At 46.8% G+C, this 24,656-nt stretch overlaps 1 protein-coding gene across 4 annotated transcripts in view; it reads right to left on the reverse strand.

The window, feature by feature from the left end:
• Positions 1 to 24,656, reverse strand: part of ST3GAL3 (ST3 beta-galactoside alpha-2,3-sialyltransferase 3) — a 369,376-nt gene that overhangs the window by 103,036 nt on the left and 241,684 nt on the right. For all 4 annotated transcript variants that reach the window (XM_084637380.1, XM_084637379.1, XM_084637378.1 and 1 more), the window contains one exon: positions 8,289 to 8,352. In XM_084637380.1, the coding sequence (XP_084493506.1) occupies positions 8,289 to 8,352 (64 nt within the window). The remainder of the gene's footprint in view (positions 1 to 8,288; positions 8,353 to 24,656) is intronic.

Below are 24,656 nucleotides of genomic sequence, written 5' to 3' on the forward strand. Positions count from 1 at the left end.
GGCGATCAGCAGGTTATCTCAAGTGCTTATATACGAATGCACAAAGCCTTGGAAACAAGCAGGGAGAACTGGAGGTCCTGGTGATGTCAAGGAATTATGACGTGATTGGAACAACAGAGACTTGGTGGGACAACTCACATGACTGGAGTACTGTCACGGATGGTTATAAACTGTTCAGGAAGGACAGGCAGGGCAGAAAAGGTGGGGGAGTAGCACTGTATGTAAGGGAGCAGTATGACTGCTCAGAGCTCCGGTACGAAACTGCAGTGTCTCTGGATTAAGTTTAGAAGTGTGAGCAACAAGAGAGATGTAGTGGTGGGAGTCTGCTATAGACCACCGGACCAGGGGGATAAGGTGGATGAGGCTTTCTTCCGGCAACTCGCAGAAGCTACTAGATCGCACGCCCTGGTTCTCATGGGTGACTTTAATTTTCCTGATATCTGCTGGGAGAGCAATACAGCGGTGCATAGACAATCCAGGAGGTTTTTAGAAAGCGTAGGGGACAATTTCCTGGTGCAAGTGCTAGAGGAGTCAACTGGGGGGGGAGCTTTTCTTGACCTGCTGCTCACAAACCAGGAAGAATTAGCAGGGGAAGCAAAAATGGATGGGAATCTGGGAGGCAGTGACCATGAGTTGGTTGAGTTCAGGATCCTGACGCAGGGAAGAAAGGTAAGCAGCAGGATACGGACCCTGGACTTCAGGAAAGCAGACTTCGACTCCCTCAGGGAACGGATGGGTAGGATCCCCTGGGGGACTAACATGAAGGGGAAAGGAGTCCAGGAGAGCTGGCTGTATTTCAAGGAATCCCTGTTGAGGTTACAGGGACAAACCATCCCGATGTGTCGAAAGAATAGTAAATATGGCAGGCGACCAGCTTGGCTTAACGGTGAAATCCTAGCGGATCTTAAACATAAAAAAGAAGCTTACAAGAAGTGGAAGGTTGGACATATGACCAGGGAAGAGTATAAAAATATTGCTCGGGCATGTAGGAATGAAATCAGGAGGGCCAAATTGCACCTGGAGCTGCAGCTAGCCAGAGATGTCAAGAGTAACAAGAAGGGTTTCTTCAGGTATGTTGGCAACAAGAAGAAAGCCAAGGAAAGTGTGGGCCCCTTAATGAATGAGGGAGGCAACCTAGTGACAGAGGATGTGGAAAAAGCTAATGTACTCAATGCTTTTTTTGCCTCTGTCTTCACGAACAAGGTCAGCTCCCAGACTGCTGCGCTGGGCATCACAACATGGGGAATAGATGGCCAGCCCTCTGTGGAGAAAGAGGTGGTTAGGGACTATTTAGAAAAGCTGGACGTGCACAAGTCCATGGGGCTGGATGAGTTGCATCCGAGAGTGCTGAAGGAATTGGCGGCTGTGATTGCAGAGCCATTCGCCATTATCTTTGAAAACTCGTGGCGAACCGGGGAAGTCCCGGATGACTGGAAAAAGGCTAATGTAGTGCCCATCTTTAAAAAAGGGAAGAAGGAGGATCCTGGGAACTACAGGCCCATCAGCCTCACCTCAGTCCCTGGAAAAATCATGGAGCAGGTCTTCAAAGAATCAATCCTGAAGCACTTACATGAGAGGAAAGTGATCAGGAACAGTCAGCATGGATTCACCAAGGGAAGGTCATGCCTAACTAATCTAATCGCCTTCTATGATGAGATTACTGGTTCTGTGGATGAAGGGAAAGCAGTGGATGTATTGTTTCTTGACTTTAGCAAAGCTTTTGACACGGTCTCCCACAATATTCTTGTCAGCAAGTTAAAGAAGTATGGACTGGATGAATGGACGATAAGGTGGATAGAAAGAAAGCTGGCTAGATTGTCGGGCTCAATGCGTAGTGATCAATGGCTCCATGTCTAGTTGGCAGCCGGTGTCAAGTGGAGTGCCCCAGGGGTGGGTCCTAGGGCCGGTTTTGTTCAATATCTTCATAAACGATCTGGAGGATGGTGTGGATTGCACTCTCAGCAAATTTGCAGATGATACTAAACTGGGAGGAGTGGTAGATACGCTGGAGGGCAGGGATAGGATACAGAGGGACCTAGACAAATTGGAGGATTGGGCCAAAAGAAATCTGATGAGGTTCAATAAGGATAAGTGCAGGGTCCTGCACGTAGGACTGAAGAACCCAATGCACAGCTACAGACTAGGGAGCGAATGGCTAGGCAGCAGTTCTGCGGAAAAGGACCTAGGGGTGACAGTGGACAAGAAGATGGATATGAGTCAGCAGTGTGCCCTTGTTGCCAAGAAGGCCAATGGCTTTTTGGGATGTATAAGTAGGGGCATAGCGAGCAGATCGAGGGACGTGATCGTCCCCCTCTATTCGACATTGGTGAGGCCTCATCTGGAGTACTGTGTCCAGTTTTGGGCCCCACACTACAAGAAGGATGTGGATAAATTGGAAAGAGTCCAGCGAAGGGCAACAAAAATGATTAGGGGTCTGGAACACATGACTTATGAGGAGAGGCTGAGGGAACTGGGATTGTTTAGTCTGCAGAAGAGAAGAATGAGGGGGGATTTGATAGCTGCTTTCAACTACCTGAGAGGTGGTTCCAGAGAGGATGGTTCTAGACTATTCTCAGTGGTAGAAGAGGACAGGACAACGAGTAATGGTCTCAAGTTGCAGTGGGGGAGGTTTAGGTTGGATATTAGGAAAAGCTTTTTCACTAGGAGGGTGGTGAAACACTGGAATGCGTTACCTAGGGAGGTGGTAGAATCTCCTTCCTGAGAAGTTTTTAAGGTCAGGCTTGACAAAGCCCTAGCTGGGATGATTTAATTGGGGATTGGTCCTGCTTTTGAGCAGGGGGTTGGACTAGATGACCTCCTGAGGTCCCTTCCAACCCTGATATTCTATGATTCTATGATCCCAAAGTGGGCTGTGATCCAATTTTAATGGGGTTGCCAGGGCCAGCATTAGACTTGCTGGGCCCCGGGGCAGAAGCTGAAGCCCAAGCTCCACCCCCAACCAGGGCAGCGGGGCTCGGGCTGCGGCCCCCTCTCCCCCCAACCAGGGCAGCGGGGCTAGGGCTGTGGCCCCCTCTCCCCCCAACCAGGGCAGCGGGGCTTGGGCTCTGTCCTTGGCACCCCTCCTCCCGGGGTCATGTGCTAACTTTGCTGTTAGTAGGGAGTCGCGGTGCAATGAAGTTTGAGAAACACTGCCTAAGAAGAATGGCTCAGGTTTTGGAATCTCCCTCACGTCCTCTACAATGAAGACCAATGCAAAGAATTCATTTAGCTTTTCGCAATGGCCTTATCGTCCTTGAGCACCTAGATTGTCCAGTGGCCCCACTGGCTGTGCGGCAGGCTTCCTGCATGCAAAATTATATTTGTTTAAAAAATTGCTGTTAGTTTCTGTGTCTTTTGCTAGTTGCTCTTCAAATTCTTTTGGGGCCGGCCTGATTCTACTTTTGCATTTGACTTACCAGGATTTATGCTCCCTTCTGTTTGCCTCAGTAGGATCTGGCTGCCAATTTTTAAAAGATGTCTTTTCGATCACGATCAAGTCACCTCTTAACCTTCTCTTGGATAAACCAAGGACATTAAGCTCCTCAAGTGTCTCACTCTCAGGCAGATTTTCCATACCTTGAATCATTCGTATAGCTCTTTTCTGAACTCATTCCATTTCTCAACATCTTTTTTGAAGTGCTGAAACCAGTAACAGTCTCACTGGTGCCACGTGAGGGGTAATGCCACCTGTCTACTACTCAATATCCTCCTGCTTAGGCATCCCAGAATCACATTTGTTCTTTTAGCTACACCATCACACCGGGAGCTCATGTTCAACTGGTTATCTACCATCAACCCCAAGTCCTTTTCAGTGTCACTGACTTTCAGGAGACCATCTCTCATCTTATCAGTGTGACCCATGTTCTTTGCTCCTAGATATCTCATCTTCCATTTGGCTCTGTTAAAATGCATGTTGCTCAAATGAGCCCCGTTTACAAGCAATCTGGAGCAGTCTTTATAACTGACCTGTCCACATCATTATTTACCACTCCACCAATTTGTGTGTTATCTGCAAGTTCTACCAGCATTGATTTTCTATTTTCTTCCATATCACTGATGAAAATGTTGAACAACATTGGGCCGAGAACAGATCCCTGCCGGAACACACTATAAACACACCCACTAGATAATGATTTCCCATTTATAATTAATTTTTGAAATCTCTCATTTAATTAGCTTTTAATCCATATAATATGGGCTACATTGATCTTGTATAGTGACACTTGTTTTAGAGCAGGATGTCATTTGGACTAAGTCAAATGCCTTACAGATGTCTAACGACACAACAGATTTACCTTTATCAATCAATCAAACTTGTAATCTCATAAAAAATACCAAATTTACTTGACCAGATTCATTTTCCATAAAACCCATGTTAATCTGCACTCGTTAAGATACCATCTTTTTACTGATTCTATTCCATATTAACCTTTCCATGATTTTGCCCAGGACTGATGTCAAGCTCATCAGTCTATAATAATTCATGTCATCTCATTTTCCCTTTTAAAATAATGGTGCAACAATAGCTTCTCCAGCTCTCTAGAACTTCCCTTGATGACTTGCTTTCCTTTGATCCCATTCAGTCGCATTGTTCAAGAAACAGGTGAGGAACATGATTTGCTATTATATTACCCTAACTGCTCACTAGAGTCTTTTCTCTTCTCTGTTAAATTAAGGCTAATTTCCTTGACAACACATCTACAGTAGAATCAGAGTCTGCAGGTGGATTTTAGAGAACTCTGAAATATTGGCTCTTAAACCAGAAGTTTTGGTCTCAGGGAAAAACTTCCTTAACAAGGGCGTACTTCCTTCTAATGAACGCAGGCAGAGACATGACATAACACGCACAACATTCTCAACAAACTGCTATGGTTAGGACTCAAAATCACAGGCCATAGATGCTGCTCAGGTTAAAGGGCCACAGCATGTCACCTCGAGACACCCAATTACTGTGACATAAGTCTGCCTGCAAAGCCTCTGACCTGCAAAAGAGCATCAGTCTTGTGGCACATGTGCACTTCACAGTCTTTAGTGTGTCAGTTCAGCTCAAACTGAGCTGGAATTACAAACTTCACCCCCAACACCTTTGGAAATATCGCTTCCCCAAAGGAGCAGTGCAAGCTGTGCACTACCCGAGAGAATTTCTGAGTGGGTGAGATCAGTTTGGGGAGGATCAGAGCAACTGTATGAGCCCCACGTGTGAGCCAAAATCCCCCTGTTAAGAGCCAGGTAATTTTCTAAACACATGATTTTTAAAAAGGCGGCTGTATCTCAAGAGCCTCTTTCTCAAATAACCCCAAATTTGGACCGCTAAGCCTGCCCACCCCACACTCCCATGAGGCACAGGAAATTTCAGCATAAGCTGAGTCAGCAGATTTTGGACCCAGATGTGCATTTTAGAGCACCTGGACTAGCGATATTTTAAACAGTAAGCAATTCCCCACCTTAACTACAGCGGAGCTACTGCTCTGGAAGCAAGGGAGCAGAGGGGAATGGGGACGCAGCTGGCAGCTGCAGAGATGTCAGGAATGCTGATGAGTTTGGTGATCATAGAAAGTCTGATTGGAAGCTCAGAAGGGGTCAGGAGGCAAAAAATGAATTGGTCAGAAAGCAAGAGCCTTATTAGTGTGAGATCAAAGCAGGAGAATGTTCAGTAAAGAACAGGGCTAACATTTTTCAAAAGCTCCTAAGTCACCTAAGAGCTTCTGAAAAAATTTACCCCAGGTCCAGAAATTGACACTTAGTGAGGGAGTTAATCAAAGGACAAGTCACACCTGACCAACCTGATTGCCTTCTATGATGAGATAACTGGCTCTGTGTATACGGGGAAAGCGGTGGATGTGATATATCTTGACTTTAGCAAAGCTTTTGATATGGTCTCCCACAGTATTCTTGCCAGCAAGTTAAAAAAGTATGGATTGGATGAATGGACTATAAGGGTGGTGTAACAAAGCTCTGTCCTTGCCTCCATGGGTCCCGTGTTTCCTGGCGGATTTCGTTAGCCTCAGAGGCTCACTGTGACCCTTCACGTAACCCTTCTCTTTCTAGAGACAAGGGTCACAGTCTACTGAGTCATTTTCATCATAAGCCAGCGAGGGAGGTGAGGAGAAGTTATCCTTCCTTGCACAGTCTCTGTTGTCTCCTGGTCTCAGTGATTAATCAGGGGGCAAAGGTGGGGGGGAGGGGGAGCCCGGGCCCACCCTCTACTCCGGGCTCCAGCCCAAGGACCCTAATAGTATCAGCTATGGTAGCTGACCTTTTAGAAACATGACATGTACAATTCCCTGGGCTACTTCCCCCACAGCAGCCCTCACTTCCTCAAGCTCCACTTCACCCTTACCTCAGGGCCTCCTTCCTCATGCCTGATATGGTGTGTACTACTCAGCCTCTCCAACAGAGCAACTTCCTTCCACAGCTCCTGACATGCACACCCACCTGACTGACTGGGAGGCTTTTAACTAGTTTCAGCCAGCCCCTGATTGGCTTCAGGTGTCCCAATCAACCTAGCCTTCTCCCTGCCTTCTGGAAAGTTCTTAATTGGCCCCAGGTGTCTTAATTGACCTGTAGCAGCTGCCATTTCACTTATCCTGGTAGCAAGGATTTGTTTAGCCTGGAGCTAATATATCTATCTCCCACTACTTTTCTATAGCCATCTGGCCTTGTCCCGTCACAGTGGATAGAAAGTGGGCTAGATTGTCGGGCTCAACAGCTCAATGTCTAGTTGGCAGCTGGTATCAAGCAGAGTGCCCCAGGGGTCTGTCCTGGGGCTGGTTTTGTTCAGCATCTGCATTAATGATCTGGATGATGGGATGGATTGCACCCTCAGCAAGTTCGCAGATGACACTGAGATGTGGGGGAGACGTAGATACACTGGAGAGTAGGGATAGCGTCCGGGATGACTAGACAAATTTGAAGATTGGGCCAAAAGAAATCTGATGAGGTTCAACAAGGATAAGTGCAGAGTCCTGCACTTAGGACGGAAGAATCCCATGCACTGCTACAGACTAGGGACCAACTGGCTAACCGGCAGTTCTGCAGAAAAGGACCTGGGGATTACAGTGGATAAGAAGCTGGATATGAGTCAGCAGTGCACCCTTGTTGCCAAGAAGGCTAACGGCATATTGGGCTGAATAAGTAGGAGCACTGCCAGCAGATTGAGGGAAGTGATTATTCCCCTCTATTCGGCACTGGTGAGGCCTCATCTGGAGTATTGCATCCAGTTTTGGGCCTCCCACTACAGAAAGGATGTGGACAAATTGGAGAGAGTCCAGCAGACGGCAACAAAAATTATTAGGGGGCTGGGGCACATGACTTACGAGGATAGGCTGAGGGAACTGGGTTTATTTAGTCTGCAGAAGAGAAGAGTGAGGGGGGATTTGATAGCAGCCTTCAACTACCTGAAGGGGGGTTCCAAAGAGGATGGAGCTCGGCTGTTCTCAGTGGTGGCAGATGACAGAACAAGGAGCAATGTTCTCAAGTTGCAGTGGGGGAGGTCTAGGTTGGAAAACTATTTCACTGGGAGGGTGGTGAAGCACTGGATGGGGTGGAATTTCCATCCTAAGAGGTTTTTAAGGCCCAGCTTGACAAAGCCTTGCCTGGGATGATTTAGTTGGGGTTGGTCCTGCTTTGAGCAGGGGGTTGGACTAGATGACCTCCTGAGGTCTCTTCCAACCCTAATCTTCTATGATTCAAGGCTGAAGGTCAAAAAAGAAGGGAAGGGTCAGAATGCAGAGGGTAAAGAATCAGACAGCTGATCATAAACATGCCAAGGATTTTCCAGAACAAGCTCTATGATAAGACCAGAAAATCTGAAGGAGCGTGTTCTGAATACACAAATATGCATTATACCAGCTCAAACCTCCAAGTCCCCAGGCAAGTTCCTACATCCATCTTGTCACCATCTCAACCACTGCAGTCACACCACCAGCTTTCAGGTGAGATATTAGTGAACTGTTCTTGTCAGAATAAGCTGCACCCCTTCTCTTTTGTTTGAATACCTTTGCGTGATTTGGTTGTGTTGCCAGTCTACTGCTGTAGGAGGAGGTAGCTATGCAATGGTGCACGCTATTTTTGTGCTTTTAGAAGCAAACAATTAGGAAGCAGTCAAAACGTAAACATACTTTTGTATGTTTGAGCTAACAAAGCTTCCAGAATTCACTGGAATGAGAACTCTATTCGCAGCTCCTGACCTATGTCCAAAGCACAGACACTTCCTGGGAGACTGTGTGTAGGAAATGTGATGAAGTGTCACTATTTGCTCCTTCTGCTTCAGAAGGGTCTCGTCTTACCTGTCAAGGGCTGGAGTGAGGCGATACTCTTTGGTTGCTGACAAGATGGCTTTGATAAGATTATCTGGGGAGAAAGGAAAGAAGGCATTAGAAAGGTCAGACCATTCCAAACAAGTTTTCACCTTTAATGAAGTTCATGTGCAAGGTGGAGTAAGTCAGGGAGTCTACAAGTGCAATTTACACTCAGAGGAGCTGACGGTAAGTGTCGGTTAGGAGTAGTGGTAACCCACTGAAATTTACATGTTCCCATATCCTCCTAGTTGGTGCTCTAAGTCTAGATCCTCAGGGTGTGAGATACTTGAACTCAAGGGGATCTCATGTGCCACATTCAGAGGTGAGGTGTAAGTTACATGTCGTTGATAAGGGGATACGAGTGTGAATAAGCAAGTCTAACACAGTCTAAATTGGTGTCTCATTCATGTTGAAGGAGCCAGAAGAAAGTGCAAGTTACACCAACTTAGAATTCACACCACAAACTGTAGAAGCAGAGTTATTCCCCTCCCCCCACAAAGGCATTGTAATGTTAAAAAAGATTCACTGAAGTGAAATCTGTTTAACGACCACTCACACACTAACATAAATGGGTGCCTAATAGAGATCGTCTACTACAGGGGGATCGGAATTTGGCACATTTAGGGGAGAATTAAAATGAGAATTTGCCTAGTAAAGGAAACCTGTTATGTATTATTTGCAGTACAGCAGAGTGCAGAGTATCAGAACCACAACACACTAGATGCTGTATATACATATAAGTGACAGTCCCTGCCCCAAAGAGTTTACAATCTAAAGTAAGAAAAGCCGCAACAAGGTGGTGTGACTAACACGTGGAGGTAACCGAGACAAAGGCCATGTGCTCCATTAGCAGGATGGGGGTTGTTCTGAACAAGAGATATCAGCAATGGTGGTCATCCCTGCCAGCCACCTACCTCACTGGTAGAACCTGAGATTTACTATCGGAGGAGGCTTTGAAACCATGCTGGGTTGTTTTTTACTACAAAAGATGGATATTTTACCACCAAAACAGCCCCTTTTATTCCATTTTGCTTCCTTTGAAGGATTCCTGCTGCCCTGATCACAGCAGCTGCCTTCCGACTTCCTCTCCAGCCATTGGTCTCCTGCCCACCTTCCTGTGACAGTGCCAGGCTGCTTGTGACCACAGAAGGCCCCATGCCATAGGCCACTACTTCTCATGGCTCAGACTTTGACATTTGCTGGAAAGCATGCATTATGAGGGTTGCAATTCCCAAGCTGTCTCCCAGAAAGGCATAAAAGGGCAGTCTTTCATGAGCTGCAGAGTCCACTTCCAACTTTTCAGACAGCAAAACCACCCAGCTAATCATCAAATGGATGATGAATTCAGCTGAGTTTTATTCTGTCACCTTTCTAGCCAACATCCAGTGGTGCCTGGCATGTTCCAGTCAAACCCATACTATACTGTACAGCATACTGGTTACATCGGACTACAGCACTTATCATGAAATCCCCCATTTTTCTCATCCCACCACTTAAATTAGCAGCCTCTCCTGCAGGGCAGGATAAAGGTGCACTGGGAGAGCTGCTTGGGAGTAAAGGGTCAGGTGGTGAAACTCAGTGTAATGATACAAGGATGGATGGAAAAACAACAAAAAATGATTCTGGTCATCTATTACAGAGCACCAAGACTGGCCATGGGGGAGAGCTTTGCTGAACAACAATCACAACCCAACATTCAGACTCAAGAACTTCCTAAACTGCATGGCAGACAATTTTGTAACCCAGAAAAGTAATGCCAACCAGAGGAATAGCCTTTCTGGAAGGAAGTGCTGGATAATGTAAGACTGAGGCTGCCGCTGTTCTAGTGAACTGAATCAGTGAGACTGTACCAGTGTAGCCACAAACGGTGTGTTCCCAATAGCTATGCCAATTTGCATTCTGAACCATTGCAGTTTTGCCCCATTTCCATACTAGTGCTGCTCTCCACATCTTCAGCTGTAATGCCTTTTGGGTGCCTAACCCTGGATCCCAGAAAAAAGTGTTACCGTCTCGTAACTGTTTTCTTTGAGATGTGTTGCGTACGTCCATCACGCCGTGAGTGTCCTGTGCACAGTGCTTGAGAGTTTTCCCTCATGCTTTTCGCAGTCCTGCCCATAGGCAAGGTCCTTGTGCTCTGAAGCGAAGGTATAAAGGGTGGAGCCTTCCCACCCTCTTTCCATTCTTTCGCACTGGAAGCCGATGGCAGAGTCCAACGCGTTGGGGAAGGAGAGCGGGTCTTCTAATGGACATATGCAACACATCTCAGAGAACCAGTTTTTCTTTTTTGAGTGCTTATATACGTCCATTACACTATAGGGGACCCGCAAGTTGTTATTCCAGGCAGTGGGGCTCAGAGTCTCATGGAAGAGGGACCAGACAGCTGCTTTCCCTACATTTGCTTCTTCCTTCGATGCTGCAGACAGTGCATAATGTCTGGTCAACGTAGGGATGGAAGACCATGTTGCCACCCTGCAGACATCCACAATGAGGACGTGAGCCACAAACGCTGCCAAGTCTGAACATGGTTAAGTGTGCTGTGAGCTTGTCAAGAGGGTCAGGGTTAGGGTGTCAAGAATTGTTAAGTTGTGACTTGTTGACCTCCCGTATGCTTTGTGTAAGGAACAAACCGCTGGGAAGAAACTCCAAAGGGCTTTGTCCTATCCAAGTGAAGAGCCAGAGCTCGATGCATGACTAGGGTGTGGAGCCTTCGCTTATCCTTCGGCTTACATGGCTTTGGGAAGAACACTGGCAGGTAGATAGACTGATTCAGGTGGAAATCAGATACCACCTTCAAGAGAAACTTGAGTGTGGCCTAAGCTGAACCTTGTCCTTGTAGAAAACTGTGTACTATGGATCAGTGACCAAGGCATTCAGTTCTCCCACCTTCCTGGATCATTCGAAAAAATGGCTCCTGGTGGAGGTGATGGCCATGAGGAAAGCGATCTTCACTGACAGGTATGGCAGGGAGCATGAGGCTATAGGCTTGAAAGGAGGGTCCATCAAAGCACACAAAACTAAATTGAGATCTCAAGAAGGAGCTGAGTCCCTGACAGGCAGAAGCTATCTACTGAGACCTTTCAGGAAACTGGTCGTGATAGGGAGAGTGAAAACAGCCTTACCATCTATGTGAGGGTGGGCTGCTGAGATGGCTGCCAGATGCATCTTAATGGAGCTGATGGTTAGACCTGACACCTTAAGATGCAAGAGATAGTCCAGAACTGTTTAAATCTTTGTCTGAGCTAGGGACCCTTTATGGGAAGCTGCCCAGATGGAGAACACTTCTGCTACTTGGGTAAGTAGCTCCTGTGGGTGGTTTTAGGCCATTAAGAAGAACTTTCTGGATTGCTACTGAGCAATGTGCCTCCTCTGCATTGAACCACTGATGCATCATGCTGCAAGACCAGCACTTGGGGATTCAGGTGCAGCCCCTGGCCAAGACCCTGGGTATGAGGTCTACAGTTAACAGTAACGGCCAGGGTTGCTGAGCTAGCAGAGGTCTGAATACCACATCTGCCTCGGCCCAGCTGGGCTACAAGGATCATTCTGCCATGATCTTTCTTGAACTTGAGAATGACCCTAAGAATCAGAGATACTAGCATGTAAGCATACAGCAGATCTCTGTCCCGTGGAATCAAGATAGCCTCTGCTATTGATCTAGGGCTTTGACCCACCCTGGAACAGAACCAAGGACACTTACTGTTCCGCCAAGTCACAAATAGATTCACTGACAGAAACCCCCCCTTTACCGAACATCCAAGACAGAATATCTGTGTTGAGACCATGCATGGTGTGACAGGGTCGGGCCAGATGGCTACAGGAGAGTGACAGAAGGCAGATATATTAGCCCCAGGTTAAGTAGGTCCCTCTTCCCTGAGTAAGGTAACAGGGAAGGTTCCAGAACAATCAGGAACTTTCTGAAAACAATTAAGGCAGACAGGCTGATTAGAACACCTGCAGCCAATCAAGAAGCTGCTAGAATCAATTAAGGCAGGCTAATCAGGGCACCTGGGTTTAAAAAGGAGCTCAATTCAGTTTGTGGTGCGTGCAAGGAGCTCGGAGCAAGAAGCTGAGAGTGAGAACTCATACTACTGGAAGACTGAGAAGTACAAGCATTCTCAGATATCAGGAGGGAGGTCCTGTGGTGAGAATAAAGAAGGTGTCGGGAGGAGGCCATGGGGAAGTAGCCCCGGGAGTTGTAGCTGTCACGCAGCTGTTACAGGAGCCACTGTAGACAGCTGCAATCCACAGGGCCCTGGGCTGGAACCCAGAATAGAGGGCGGGTCCGGATTCCCCCATTCCCCCCCAACTCCCTACTTGATACCGGAGGAGTTGAACTGGACTCTGGGTTCCACCAGAGGGGAAGGTCTCTGGCCTGCTCCCCAATCCACTAGGTGGATCAGCAGAGACTGTGGGGATTGTTCTTCTTCCTTTCCCCATGCTGGCCAGTGACGAGGCTAACTGAGTGAACAGCAGATTTGAGCCATGAAAGTGGCCAAACTGAGGGCTGCCGTGAACCTCTGAGGTGAGAAAATCCGCCAATAAGCGCAGGACCCACCAAGGCAGAGGAGGAACTTTGTCAGAATGGTCTGAACTGAAGGATCTGCTCTGAAGATCTGCCAGGTCATTTTGTCCCTCTGGCAAGTGAGACACCCTGAGAGCAACTGAGCTTCCAATGCAAGAGCTGCACAACTTTCCTGTTTCCCAACAGAGGCTGTCTGATCTCACACCCCCTTGCTTGCTCACATAAATTACCACCGAGTTTGTCACTAAGTACCTGGACAGTTTTGCCCTGAATGTGAAGCAGGAAGTGCTCACGTGCACAGAATATTGCACACAACTCGAGCACAGGCTGCCACATGACCTAGGACCCTGAGACAATCCCTTCACAGTGGTCTGAGGATGGTCCTTGAGGGACACATGGAGGTCTCATATGGTCTGAAATCTGGAAACAGGCAGAAATGTGTTGGCAGAGGTCAAGTCCAAGGTAATCTTGATGAATTATGTCTTTTGCAAAGATGATCACATTGACTTTTCTTGGTTTCATTTCAGGCCCAGGACATTGAACAGACAAAGTTTGATGGATAGCTACCTGTATCTGGTGTCTGGAGTGACCCCGACCCAACCAGTCATGTAGATAAGGATACATGTGATGTCTCTTTAATGAAAGTCAGCTGCCACTACTGCCAAGTACCTGGTAAAGATCCTTGGTGTTGATGACAGGCCAAAGGGCAGGATGAAGAATTGTAATGAGCTTAAACAGAAAAAGGAAGCTTACAAGAAGTGGAAACTTGAACAGATGACTGGGGAGGAGTATAAAAATATTGCTCGAGCATGCAGGCGTGTAATCAGGAAGGCCAAAACACAACTGGATTTGCAGCTAGCAAGGGATGTGAAGGGTAACAAGAACATACAAGTATGTTAGCAACAAGAAGGTGGTCAGGGAAAGTGTGGGACCCTTAATGGATGGGGGAGGCAACCTAGCGACAGGTGATGTGGGAAAAGCTGAAGTACTCAATGCTTTTTTTGCCTCTGTCTTCACAGACAAGGTCAGCTCCCACACTGCTGTCCTGGACAACACAGTGTAGGGAGGAGGTAAGCAGCCCTCAGTGGTGAAAGGACAGATTAAGGACAATTTAGAAAAGCTGGACATGCACAGGCCCATGGGTCTAGATGAATGCATCCGAGGGTTCTGAGGGAATTGGCTGATGTGATTGCAGAGCCATTGGCCATTATCTTTGAAAACTCATGGCGATAGGGGGAAGTCCCGGATGACTGGAAAAAGGCTAATGTAGTGCCCATCTTTAAAAAAGGGAAGGAGGAGGATCCTGGGAACTACAGGCCAGTCAGCCTCACCTCAGTCCCCAGAAAAATCATGGAGCAGGTCCTCAAGAAATCAATTCTGAAGCACTTAGAGGAGAGGAAAGTGATCAGGAACAGTCAGCATGGATTCATCAAGGGCAAGTGATGCCTGACTAATCTAATTGCCTTCTATGATGAGATAAATGGATCTGTGGATGAAGGGAAAGCAGAGGACGTGTTGTTCCTTGACTTTAGCAAAGCTTTTGACATGGTCTCCCACAGTATTTTTGCCAGTAAGTTAAAGAAGTATGGGCTGGATGAATGGACTATACGGTGGATAGAAAGCTGGCTAGATTGTCGGGCTCAACAGGTAGTGATCGATGGCTCCATGTCTAGCTGGCAGCCAGTATCAAGTGGAGTGCTCGGTCCTCGGGCCAGTTTTGTTCAACATCTTCATAAATGATCTGGAGGATGGTGTGGATTGCACCCTCAGCAAGTTTACAGATGACACTAAACTGGGAGGAGAGGTAGATACGCTGGATGGTAGGGATAGGATACAGAGGGACCTAGACAAATTAGAGGATTGGGCCAAAAGAAATCTGATGAAGTTCAACAAGGACAAGTGCAGAGTCCTGCACTTAGGATGGAAGAATCCCATGCACCGCTACAGACTAGGGACCGAATGGCTAGGCAGCAGTTCTGCAGAAAAGGACCTAGGGGTTACAGTGGACGAGAAGCTGGATACGAGTCAACAGTGTGCCCTTGTTGCCAAGAAGGCCAATGGCATTTTGGGATGTATACGTAGGGGCATTGCCAGCAGATTGAGGGACATGATGGTTCCCCTCTATTCGACATTGGTGAGGCCTCATCTGGAGTACTGTGTCCAGTTTTGGGCCCCACACTACAAGAAGGATGTGGAAAAATTGGAAAGAGTCCAGCTGAGGGCAACAAAAATGATTAGGGGACTGGAACACATGAGTTATGAGGAGAGGCTGAGGGAACTGAGGATGTTTAGTCTACGGAAGAGAAGAATGAAGGCGGATTTGATAGCTGCTTTCAACTACTTGAAAGGGGGTTCCAAAGAGGATGGATCTAGACTGTTCTCAGTGGTAGCTGATGACAGAACAAGGAGTAAGGGTCTCAAGTTGCAGTGGGGGAGGTTTAGGTTGGATATTAGGAAAACCTTTTTCACTAGGAGGGTGGTGAAACAGTGGAATGCGTTACCTAGGGAGGTGGTGGAATCTTCTTCCTTAGAAGTTTTTAAGGTCAGGCTTGACAAAGGCCTGGCTGGGATGATTTAATTGGGGATTGGTCCTGCTTTGAGCAGAGGGCTGGACTAGATGACCTCCTGAGGTCCCTTCCAACTCTGATATTCTATGATTCTATGAAAGCCATTCATGTCAGGACCGGAGTGCGGACAGAAGGGAGCCGCCTCTCACTGGTTGCGCACCAGATGTTCGTGGGGAACCTGGTGCTAAATCATTCGTAGACTACCTGATTCTGGGTCAGGGTTTCATGTGAGCACTGGAATGGGTTACCGAGGGAGGTGGTGGAATCTCCTTCCTTAGAGGTTTTTAAGGTCAGGCGTGACAAAGCCCTGACTGGGATGATTTAGTTGGGGATTAGGTCCTGCTTTGAGCAGGAGGTTGGACTAGATGACCTCCTAAGGTCCCTTCCAACCCTGTAATTCTATGCATTTAGAAATGGAACCACTGCTATGGTTCCCAGGAACGTAGGGTCTGCACATCTCATCTTTGTAAAGATTTGTGAGAGGGGTTGCTGAAGAGGGAGTGGCTAGGCAGGTGGGAGGATATAAAGAAAATACAGGATATCCTGATTCCACTGTGCTTAGCTCCCATGTGGCCAAGGTGATGGACTGCCAGGCATCCAGGAAATAGGATATCCTATCCCGGAAAGGTGGGGAAGGGTAGCAAGATCTAGGTTGGGTAGTATGCTGTCCTTGACACAGGAGTCAAATCGGCTGCTTCAAATCCTGATGATGCTGAGATGAAGAGACTGACCACATGATATTTAGCATGGTAAGTTTCTCAAATGTAGACAAGGCCCAAGAAGGAAGCTTGATCTACTTGAGTTCAACACAGTAAGGAATGGGGAATCACAGACTGGAGCAGTGCAAGATTTCAGAGAGCACATGTGGAGGATCTGTTCCTGGTTACCCTTGCATTTTCATTTTGTGAAGGGCTTTAGCTGCCTCTGCTCCTTGCTTTAGTATTGGGCTATTTAAAAAAAAAGAAAATTATGAGAGCAGGAGCAGTAAATACACATATGGGAAGGTTCCCTAGCACTTTCCATTTAACTCGTAGACTGAACTCCTGTGCCCACAGAACAGGCAAAGCATGGTCAGCGTCACCACACAGCTCTCTCCAGCCCCTGCCAACATTTGTCTCCCCTGCCCTGTGGAGGTGGAAGGGGAGTTCATGCTCCAAAACCTATTCAATGCTTGGCCTCTCTCCTCAGCCTGCCAACAAAAGGACCTGTACATATTAACAGCTCTGATGGTTTTGTGAAGCACACACCTTCCCACTGGGAAGTGGACTCAAATCACCAAACTTGTTTCACACAGGTCACCGAACAGCATCTGATGGTCACAGCTTTCAGCGACTCCCATGAAACGTGGGCAGTCAAATGCCAGGGCAGCTTTGAGGAAATTACTCAGCATCAACCCCCTCCTTCCCTCTCCAGCCAGCCAATTATACTCCCAATGGGCTGGACAATGCAACAATGCTTACGGATGCCGTGGATGTTTGCAGGCTCCTGTGAGTGCAACATGCCACAGTGGGGACTTCCCTCATGAGCACCTCAACTCACACATAATAGGAGCCAGGGCCCTTCAAATACCTTTGCTGGAAATATTTCCACGCCAAGTGTGTCCATGTGATGCTGCATCTCCCAGACAACAATAAATTGGTTAGTCTCTAAGGTGCCACAAGTCCTCCTTTTCTTTTTACACCACATAAACTAGCTTCTTCCCTTCTTAAAAGCTTAAACTCCCCCACCCCCCTTAGCCCTCGTTTGCGCGACAGCCTCTGACTCACCTCCCAAGGAAGCCAGAGATGCACCCCTACTCCTGCCGGCATGGGGATGCAGAGGCTGCTGCGTGACACCAGGGGAGCGAGAATGAGGAAACATACGAACAGCCCTTTGGACCAGCTGCATTTGTTTATGAAGCTCAATTACTCATCCCTCACTTCCCTCTGGCACTACTCAAGGAGTCTCCCATCTACCTCCCTGGAGCTCCCTGCCCCTCCATTGAGCTACACACGACTCACTTTGTGTCATTTCCAAGCAATGAAATGATTCCGCAGCTGGGCTTCTGCATCCTTTGAAGGGCACAGTCACCATACCCAAAGCCATATCAGCAAGCTCCCTACATTTCCAGGCCATGCTGGAAGCTGCTCCATCCTGGCTAGATATTCTCTAAGAACCCTGAGTTGCTGTGATATATTCTGCCAGGTTTTGTCTCCAGATATCAGAAGATTCAAAAGCAGGGCAGCATTGCAGAGTTTCTCTGGACTTGACTTCAGGTTGACCTTGAAGTTTGCAGGCTTCTGGAAAAAGCTAAAAGTAAATAGTAAGGAAGCAGGCAGGCAGTGACCACACAGAGAGAACCAGCCGGAGTCTGACTAACATTTCCATCAACAGGTTCCAGAGTAGCAGCCGTGTTAGTCTGTATTCGCAAAAAGAAAAGGAGGACTTGTGGCACCTTAGAGACTAACCAATTTATTTGAGCATGAGCTTTCGTGAGCTACAGCTCACTTCATCGGATGCATTCAGTGGAAAATACAGTGAGGAGATTTATATACATAGAGAACATGAAACAATGGTTGTTTATCATAAGGAGACTGATCACTTAAGATGAGCTATTACCAGCGGGGAGGGGGGGGGACCCTTTGTAGTCATAATCAAGGTGGGCCATTTCCAGCAGTTAACAAGAACGTCTGAGGAAGGGGGGGGGCGGGGAAGATAAACATGGGGAAATAGTTTTACTTTGTGTAATGACCCATCCACTGCCAGTCTCTGTTCAAGCCTAAAGTTAATTGTATCCAATTTGCAAATTAATTCCAATTCAGCAGTCTCTTGTTGGAGTCTGTTTCTGAAGTCTTTTTGTTGAAGAATTGCCACTTTTAGGTCAGAAATCGAGTGACCAGAGAGACTGAAATGTTCTCCAACTGGTTTATGAATGTTATAATTCTTGACATCTGATTTGTGTAATAGCTCATCTTAAGTGATCACTCTCCTTACAGTGTGCATGATAACACCCATTTTTTCATGTTCTGTGTGTATATAAATCTCCTCACTGTATTTTCCACTGAATGCATCCAATGAAGTGAGCTGTAGCTCACGAAAGCTCATGCTCAAATAAATTGGTTAGTCTCTAAGGTGCCACAAGTCCTCCTTTTCTTTTTGCGAATACAGACTAACACGGCTGCTACTCTGAAACCTGTCATTATGCAAGGCACTGCATTTAGCCATATGGAGTGGAAATCTATCAACTGCATGAAAAAACTCATACAGATACAGACAGACATCATCTTCCTTTCCAAATGCAAACAGATGGACATCGTACCAAAAGGACTGAAGGTAAAAAATCCATTACAATCTACATACCACACAGACTGTGCTGACAGCTTGTGCCACACACTCTCAAAGAAACTGCGGAATCACCTGATCAACATCCTCTGCAGCAAACAGGGAAAGATTAAGAATGAGCTCTCAAAACTGGATACTCTCATTAAAAAAATAACCTTCCACACAAGCTTCCTCGTGGCTGGACTTTACAAAAACTAGACAAGCCATTTACAACACACACTTTGCTTCTCTACAAAAGAAAAAGGACACTAAACTATCTAAACTGCTGCATGCCACAAGAGGCCATAGCAATGGTTCCCTTAACCCACCCAGCAATACTATTAATCTATCCAACTATACTCTTAGCACAGCAGAAGAATCTGTCCTATCTTGGGGCCTCTCCTTCTGCCCCTCCACCCCCACGAACATGATACAGTTCTGTGGTGACCTAGAATCCTATTCTCGACGTCTCTGACTCAAGAAATATTTCCAACACACCTCTGAACAACATACTAATCCACAGAGACCTTCCTACCAAGACTACAAAAAGAAGGATTCTGGGTGGACTCCTCCTGAAGGTCGAAACAGACTGGACTTCTACGTAGAGTGCTTCCGCCGACGTGCACGGGCTGAAATTGTGGAAAAGCAGCATTACTTGCCCCATAACCTCAGCCGTGCGGAACACAATGCCATCCACAGCCTCAGAAACAACTCTGACATCATAATCAAAAAGGCTGACAAAGGAGGTGCTGTCGTCATCATGAATAGGTCGGAATATGAACAAGAGGCTGCTCAGCAGCTCTCCAACACCACTTTCTACAAGCCATTACCCTCTGATCCCACTGAGAGTTACGAAAAGAAACTACAGCATTTGCTCAAGAAACTCCCTGAAAAAGCACAAGAACAAATCCGCACAGACACACCCCTGGAACCCCGACCTGGGATATTCTATCTACTACCCAAGATCCATAAACCTGGAAATCCTGGGCGCCCCATCATCTCAGGCATTCGCACCCTGACACCAGGATTGTCTGGCTATGTAGACTCCCTCCTCAGGCCCTAGGCTACCAGCACTCCCAGCTACCTTCGAGACACCACTGACTTCCTGAGGAAACTACAGTCCATTGGTGATCTTCCTGAAAACACCATCCTGGCCACTATGGATGTAGAAGCCCTGCACACCAACATTCCACACAAAGATGGACTACAAGCCGTCAGGAACAGTATCCCCGATAATGTCACGGCAAACCTGGCGGCTGAACTTTGTGGCTTTGTCCTCACCCATAACTATTTCACATTTGGGGACAATGTATACCTTCAAACCAGCGGCACTGCTATGGGTACCCGCATGGCCCCACAGTATGCCAACATTTTTATGGCTGACTTAGAACAACGCTTCCTCAGCTCTCGTCCCCTAATGCCCCTACTCTACTTGTGCTATATTGATGACATCTTCATCATCTGGACCCATGGAAAAGAAGCCCTTGAGGAATTCCACCATGATTTCAACAATTTCCATCCCAACATCAACCTCAGCCTGGACCAGTCCACACAAGAGATCCACTTCCTGGACACTACGGTGCTAATAAACAATGGTCACATAAACACCACCCTATACCGGAAACCTACTGACCGCTATTCCTACCTACATGCCTCCAGCTTTCATCCAGACCACACCACACGATCCATTGTCTACAGCCAAGCTCTATGATACAACCGCATTTGCTCCAACCCCTCAGACAGAGACAAACGCCTGCAGGATCTCTATCAAGCATTCTTACAACTACAATACCCACCTGCTGAAGTGAAGAAACAGATTGACAGAGCCAGAAGAGTACCCAGAAGTCACCTACTACAGGACAGGCCCAACAAAGAAAATAACAGAACGTCACTAGCCGTCACCTTCAGCCCCCAACTAAAACCTCTCCAATGCATCATCAAGGATCTACAACCTATCCTGAAGGATGACCCAACACTCTCACAAATCTTGGGAGACAGGCCAGTCCTTGCCTACAGATAGCCCCCCAACCTGAAGCAAATACTCACCAGCAATCACACAACAGAACCACTAACCCAGGAACCTATCCTTGCAACAAAGCCCGTTGCCAACTGTGTCCACATATCTATTCAGGGGACTCCATCATAGGGCCTAATCACATCAGCCAGACTATCAGAGGCTCGTTCACCTGCACATCTACCAATGTGATATATGCCATCATGTGCCAGCAATGCCCCTCTGACATGTACATTGGTCAAACTGGACAGTCTCTACGTAAAAGAATAAATGGACATAAATCAGATGTCAAGAATTATAACATTCATAAACCAGTCGGAGAACATTTCAATCTCTCTGGTCACTCGATTTCTGACCTAAAAGTGGCAATTCTTCAACAAAAAGACCTCAGAAACAGACTCCAACAAGAGACTGCTGAATTGGAATTAATTTGCAAATTGGATACAATTAACTTAGGCTTGAATAAAGACTGGCAGTGGATGTGTTATTACACAAAGTAAAACTATTTCCCCATGTTTATTCCCCACCGTTCCTCAGACGTTCTTGTTAACTGTGGAAATGGCCCACCTTGATTATCACTACAAAGGGTTCCCCACCCCCGCTGGTAACAGCTCATCTTAAGTGATCACTCTCCTTACAGTGTGCATGATAAACACCCATTGTTTCATGTTCTGTGTGTATATAAATCTCCTCACTGTATTTTCCACTGAATGCACCCGATGAAGTGAGCTGTAGCTCACGAAAGCTCATGCTCAAATAAATTGGTTAGTCTCTAAGGTGCCACAAGTCCTCCTTTTCTTATTTCCATCAACGTCAGTTAAGTGGAAAGGCAGAAAACTTTCCTGCAGGACTAACCAGTGAACTTCAGCAACTTTTATTACTGGGTCACCCATGGCTCTCTCAGGAGCCAGTTTCTGCCTTGGCAGTGAGCGATTCAGGCCTTTCCTGCACTCTTTCCTGGTAAAATGGTTGAGAATTTGCAGTAAGTATGTCCCTATCAGTCACATTCCTCACTGAACAGCAAGTCCTGGTGGCAGTATTGTTAACCCCATAGCATTCAAATATCATAAGTTAGGTTCCAAAAATTATGTGATTACCTTAAAAATAATGAGTTTTTTAGACTAGCCACAAGGTTCTCTGTTTGCCCTGGAGCATCACATGACCCTGAAGCCATATCCACCACATCTCAATGCCTGACCTCCTCTCATCCCTCTAAGGCCCACAAAAACATCAGGAGGTTACATTTCCCTTAAAAAACAAAACAAAACAGAACCTCCTAAAAGTCAGCAGGAAAGTGAATTACCCATGTCTTGGTCACTCAGGGACACATCCAGGAGGAATTTTAATTCGGAGTTCACGAGTCATTTGATTAGATTGGTGCTGGAATTACAGGTTGCTGCTGCATCCCCTGGCTTGAAGTGGTTTCCATTATATACCAGGTTTATAGTTTGGTTCAATGCCTCTCAGCACCCCCACTATAAAAACTGTTCCAGCATAGTTGATTAACTATGGACTCAGGGTTTGAGACCTCACCCAAGAGCTGGTCCCTGCTCTTTCTGACTGTTGTTCAGAAAAATCTCCTCAGGTTTAGACAAGCCCACTACTGAGCAAGGCACCAGCCTTGATTGAAATAGGGGACTCCATAAGGGGATTCTCCTCTTCTCCAGAGATTGCTCAGGGAGATCTATTGTTTTACCCCCAACAGTCACAAAATAACCTCTCCTTGGAGTCTTCGTTTAGTAACCAAAAGCCAGTGCCTGTTCTCCAGTAGAATCCTTGGCTTCTTGCCCTCATCTTCTTCATTTAAAAGTTTCCTTCCTGTGGCCTTTTCAACTAGCTGAACTGGGGAAAGAGCAACTTTTATCACATGGAAATCTGCATGAAACAGAGCAATTCCCAGTTTTGGTCCAAAGTTTGGGGTTCTAAGTTTGGGGTTAACTCAGAATTTTGCCTCAACCAATCATCGGAGAAGGACAAACAACTATGTGTTAACAGCTAATGTGGCTCACAATCCCAAGTTCTTCTTGGACAGAACTAAAGACGTCACATCCTTGCATTTCTTTTTTGTTTGTTAGAGGGGATACAAGCAGGGCCAAAATGCTCGATCTGGGACAGACAGAAGTGCAACAGCACCTGCCCAGCAAATAAATATAAAAGACACCCATCTCGCCAGCTGGAGTGGTGAGAAAAACCAGGGAAGAGAGTCCTGGCTGTGAGAGGGCCCTATCAAAAGCCTGGTAAGTTTCCTGCATGCACCACTGTAACTTCTATGGAGGCACGGTCCTGGAGGCTGGGCGGGCGGGGGGGTTGATGTCAAAGTGACTTTGTTTTATCAACAGAGATAAAACATGATTCATGCCAGAAAGCCAGATGTGCAGGAGACATTGCTATGCAACTAGAGTGCACGGAGAAGGGAAGGGGAGCAAGCTTTTTTGATGGTACTCTGATATGCTAGCTCTAGCCTGCCCTTGAATTCAATGGGCGTGCCTACACTGCAAAGGAAACCCCCGGCTGGCCCATGCCGGTTGACTTGGGCTCGAGGGGCTCAGGCTGAGGGGCCATTTCACTGCAGTGCAGACTTCCAGGCTCGGGCAGCTCTGGGACCCTGCCACCTCGTAAGGCTCTAGAACCCGGGCTTCAGTCTGAGCCTGGAACTTTGCACAGCAATGAAAGGGCCCCACAGCCGGAGTCAGCTGGCACGGGCCAGCAGCGGGTGTCTAATTGATGTGTAGACAAACCCTGTATTTCCATTGAGAGAGCAGAGCTTTCTAGTCAGATAAAAAACAGAAAGTAGCTGGGCAGCTCTTAACCCAGAGTTTCTCCCAGATGCACTGACAGACCAAGGAAACCATCCAAACATACAACCAGGCACAAGAACAACAATTAACCAATGCAGAAGACAGCAATTAGGCTGTGTGCCAAGGCAAAGCCTGAGATTTCTTTGTCATGCAATCTGTCACTAATTCCGGATGTCATTCTTGCCGCGGGGAGGGAGCAAGTCCCCTTCTCAGTGCTGTATTTTAAATTAAATAAAACAAAAATGCATCAGAGATGAACTTCCTATTTTCTTATTACAGCTGAAAAAAAAAAAACCATTTAGATCCCAGAGTAGAATGCAAATTCTAGGATGGTGACAGGACCGTCCGGCCCAGTGGAACAGATATCACCTCAAAAGGCAAACAGATTTCAGCGCCAGCAAAGCAGGCCCTCTGCATAAAAAAAGCTCTAGAGGAAACAAAGATAATTGAAGAGTGGCAATGACTGCTAAACAATGACACGATTCCTGGCTAAATACATGGAGGAGAGATTAACACATTAAATTATGTTTGTTTAGTTTTTAAGCCAAAAGCATTTGACACAGTGTAAACGGAGATCCAGCGAAGAAGCCTGCTAATTCTCCCTTTCTCACATCAGAGACCACAGACAGATACTAGCCGCACTTCTCTGCTTAATCACTTTTTATACAACTTAAGATGCATCTAGTGACAAATGCTATTGATTGAGATTTCCAAAAATAACTAAGGAGTCCTCCTGCTCACTGTCCCTCTATACTCCAGATAACCCAGCTGAGGGAGGTGGATTCCTCTAGTGTTACTAGTCTCACTGAAAAAACAACGAGGAATCCTTGCGGCACCTTAGAGGCTAACAAATGTATTCCTCGTTTTTGCTGATTCAGAGGGGTAGCTGTGTTAGTCTGTAGCTAGTCTCACTGGTGCTGTAAGCCCTTTTTGCACGGTTTGTTCACTGAAGAATCCTGCCCATAAAGCAGTGTACATGTCAGAGAAACCCCAGAGGTCCCTTGACACTGCATGCAACACTCACCCCAGTATAACCTTCCATGCCAACAGAGGAGTGCGGCCAGAAACTTGTACAAAGAGAAAAGAAGAAATTTCATCTGAAAAAACCCCAAACAGTTAAACTGCTCAGGATTCCTGGAACCATGCCACCCTGTG

The sequence above is a fragment of the Lepidochelys olivacea genome, assembly GCF_965140295.1.
Source record: "Lepidochelys olivacea isolate rLepOli2 genome assembly, chromosome: 8".
NCBI classification, from domain to species: Eukaryota; Metazoa; Chordata; order Testudines; family Cheloniidae; genus Lepidochelys; species Lepidochelys olivacea.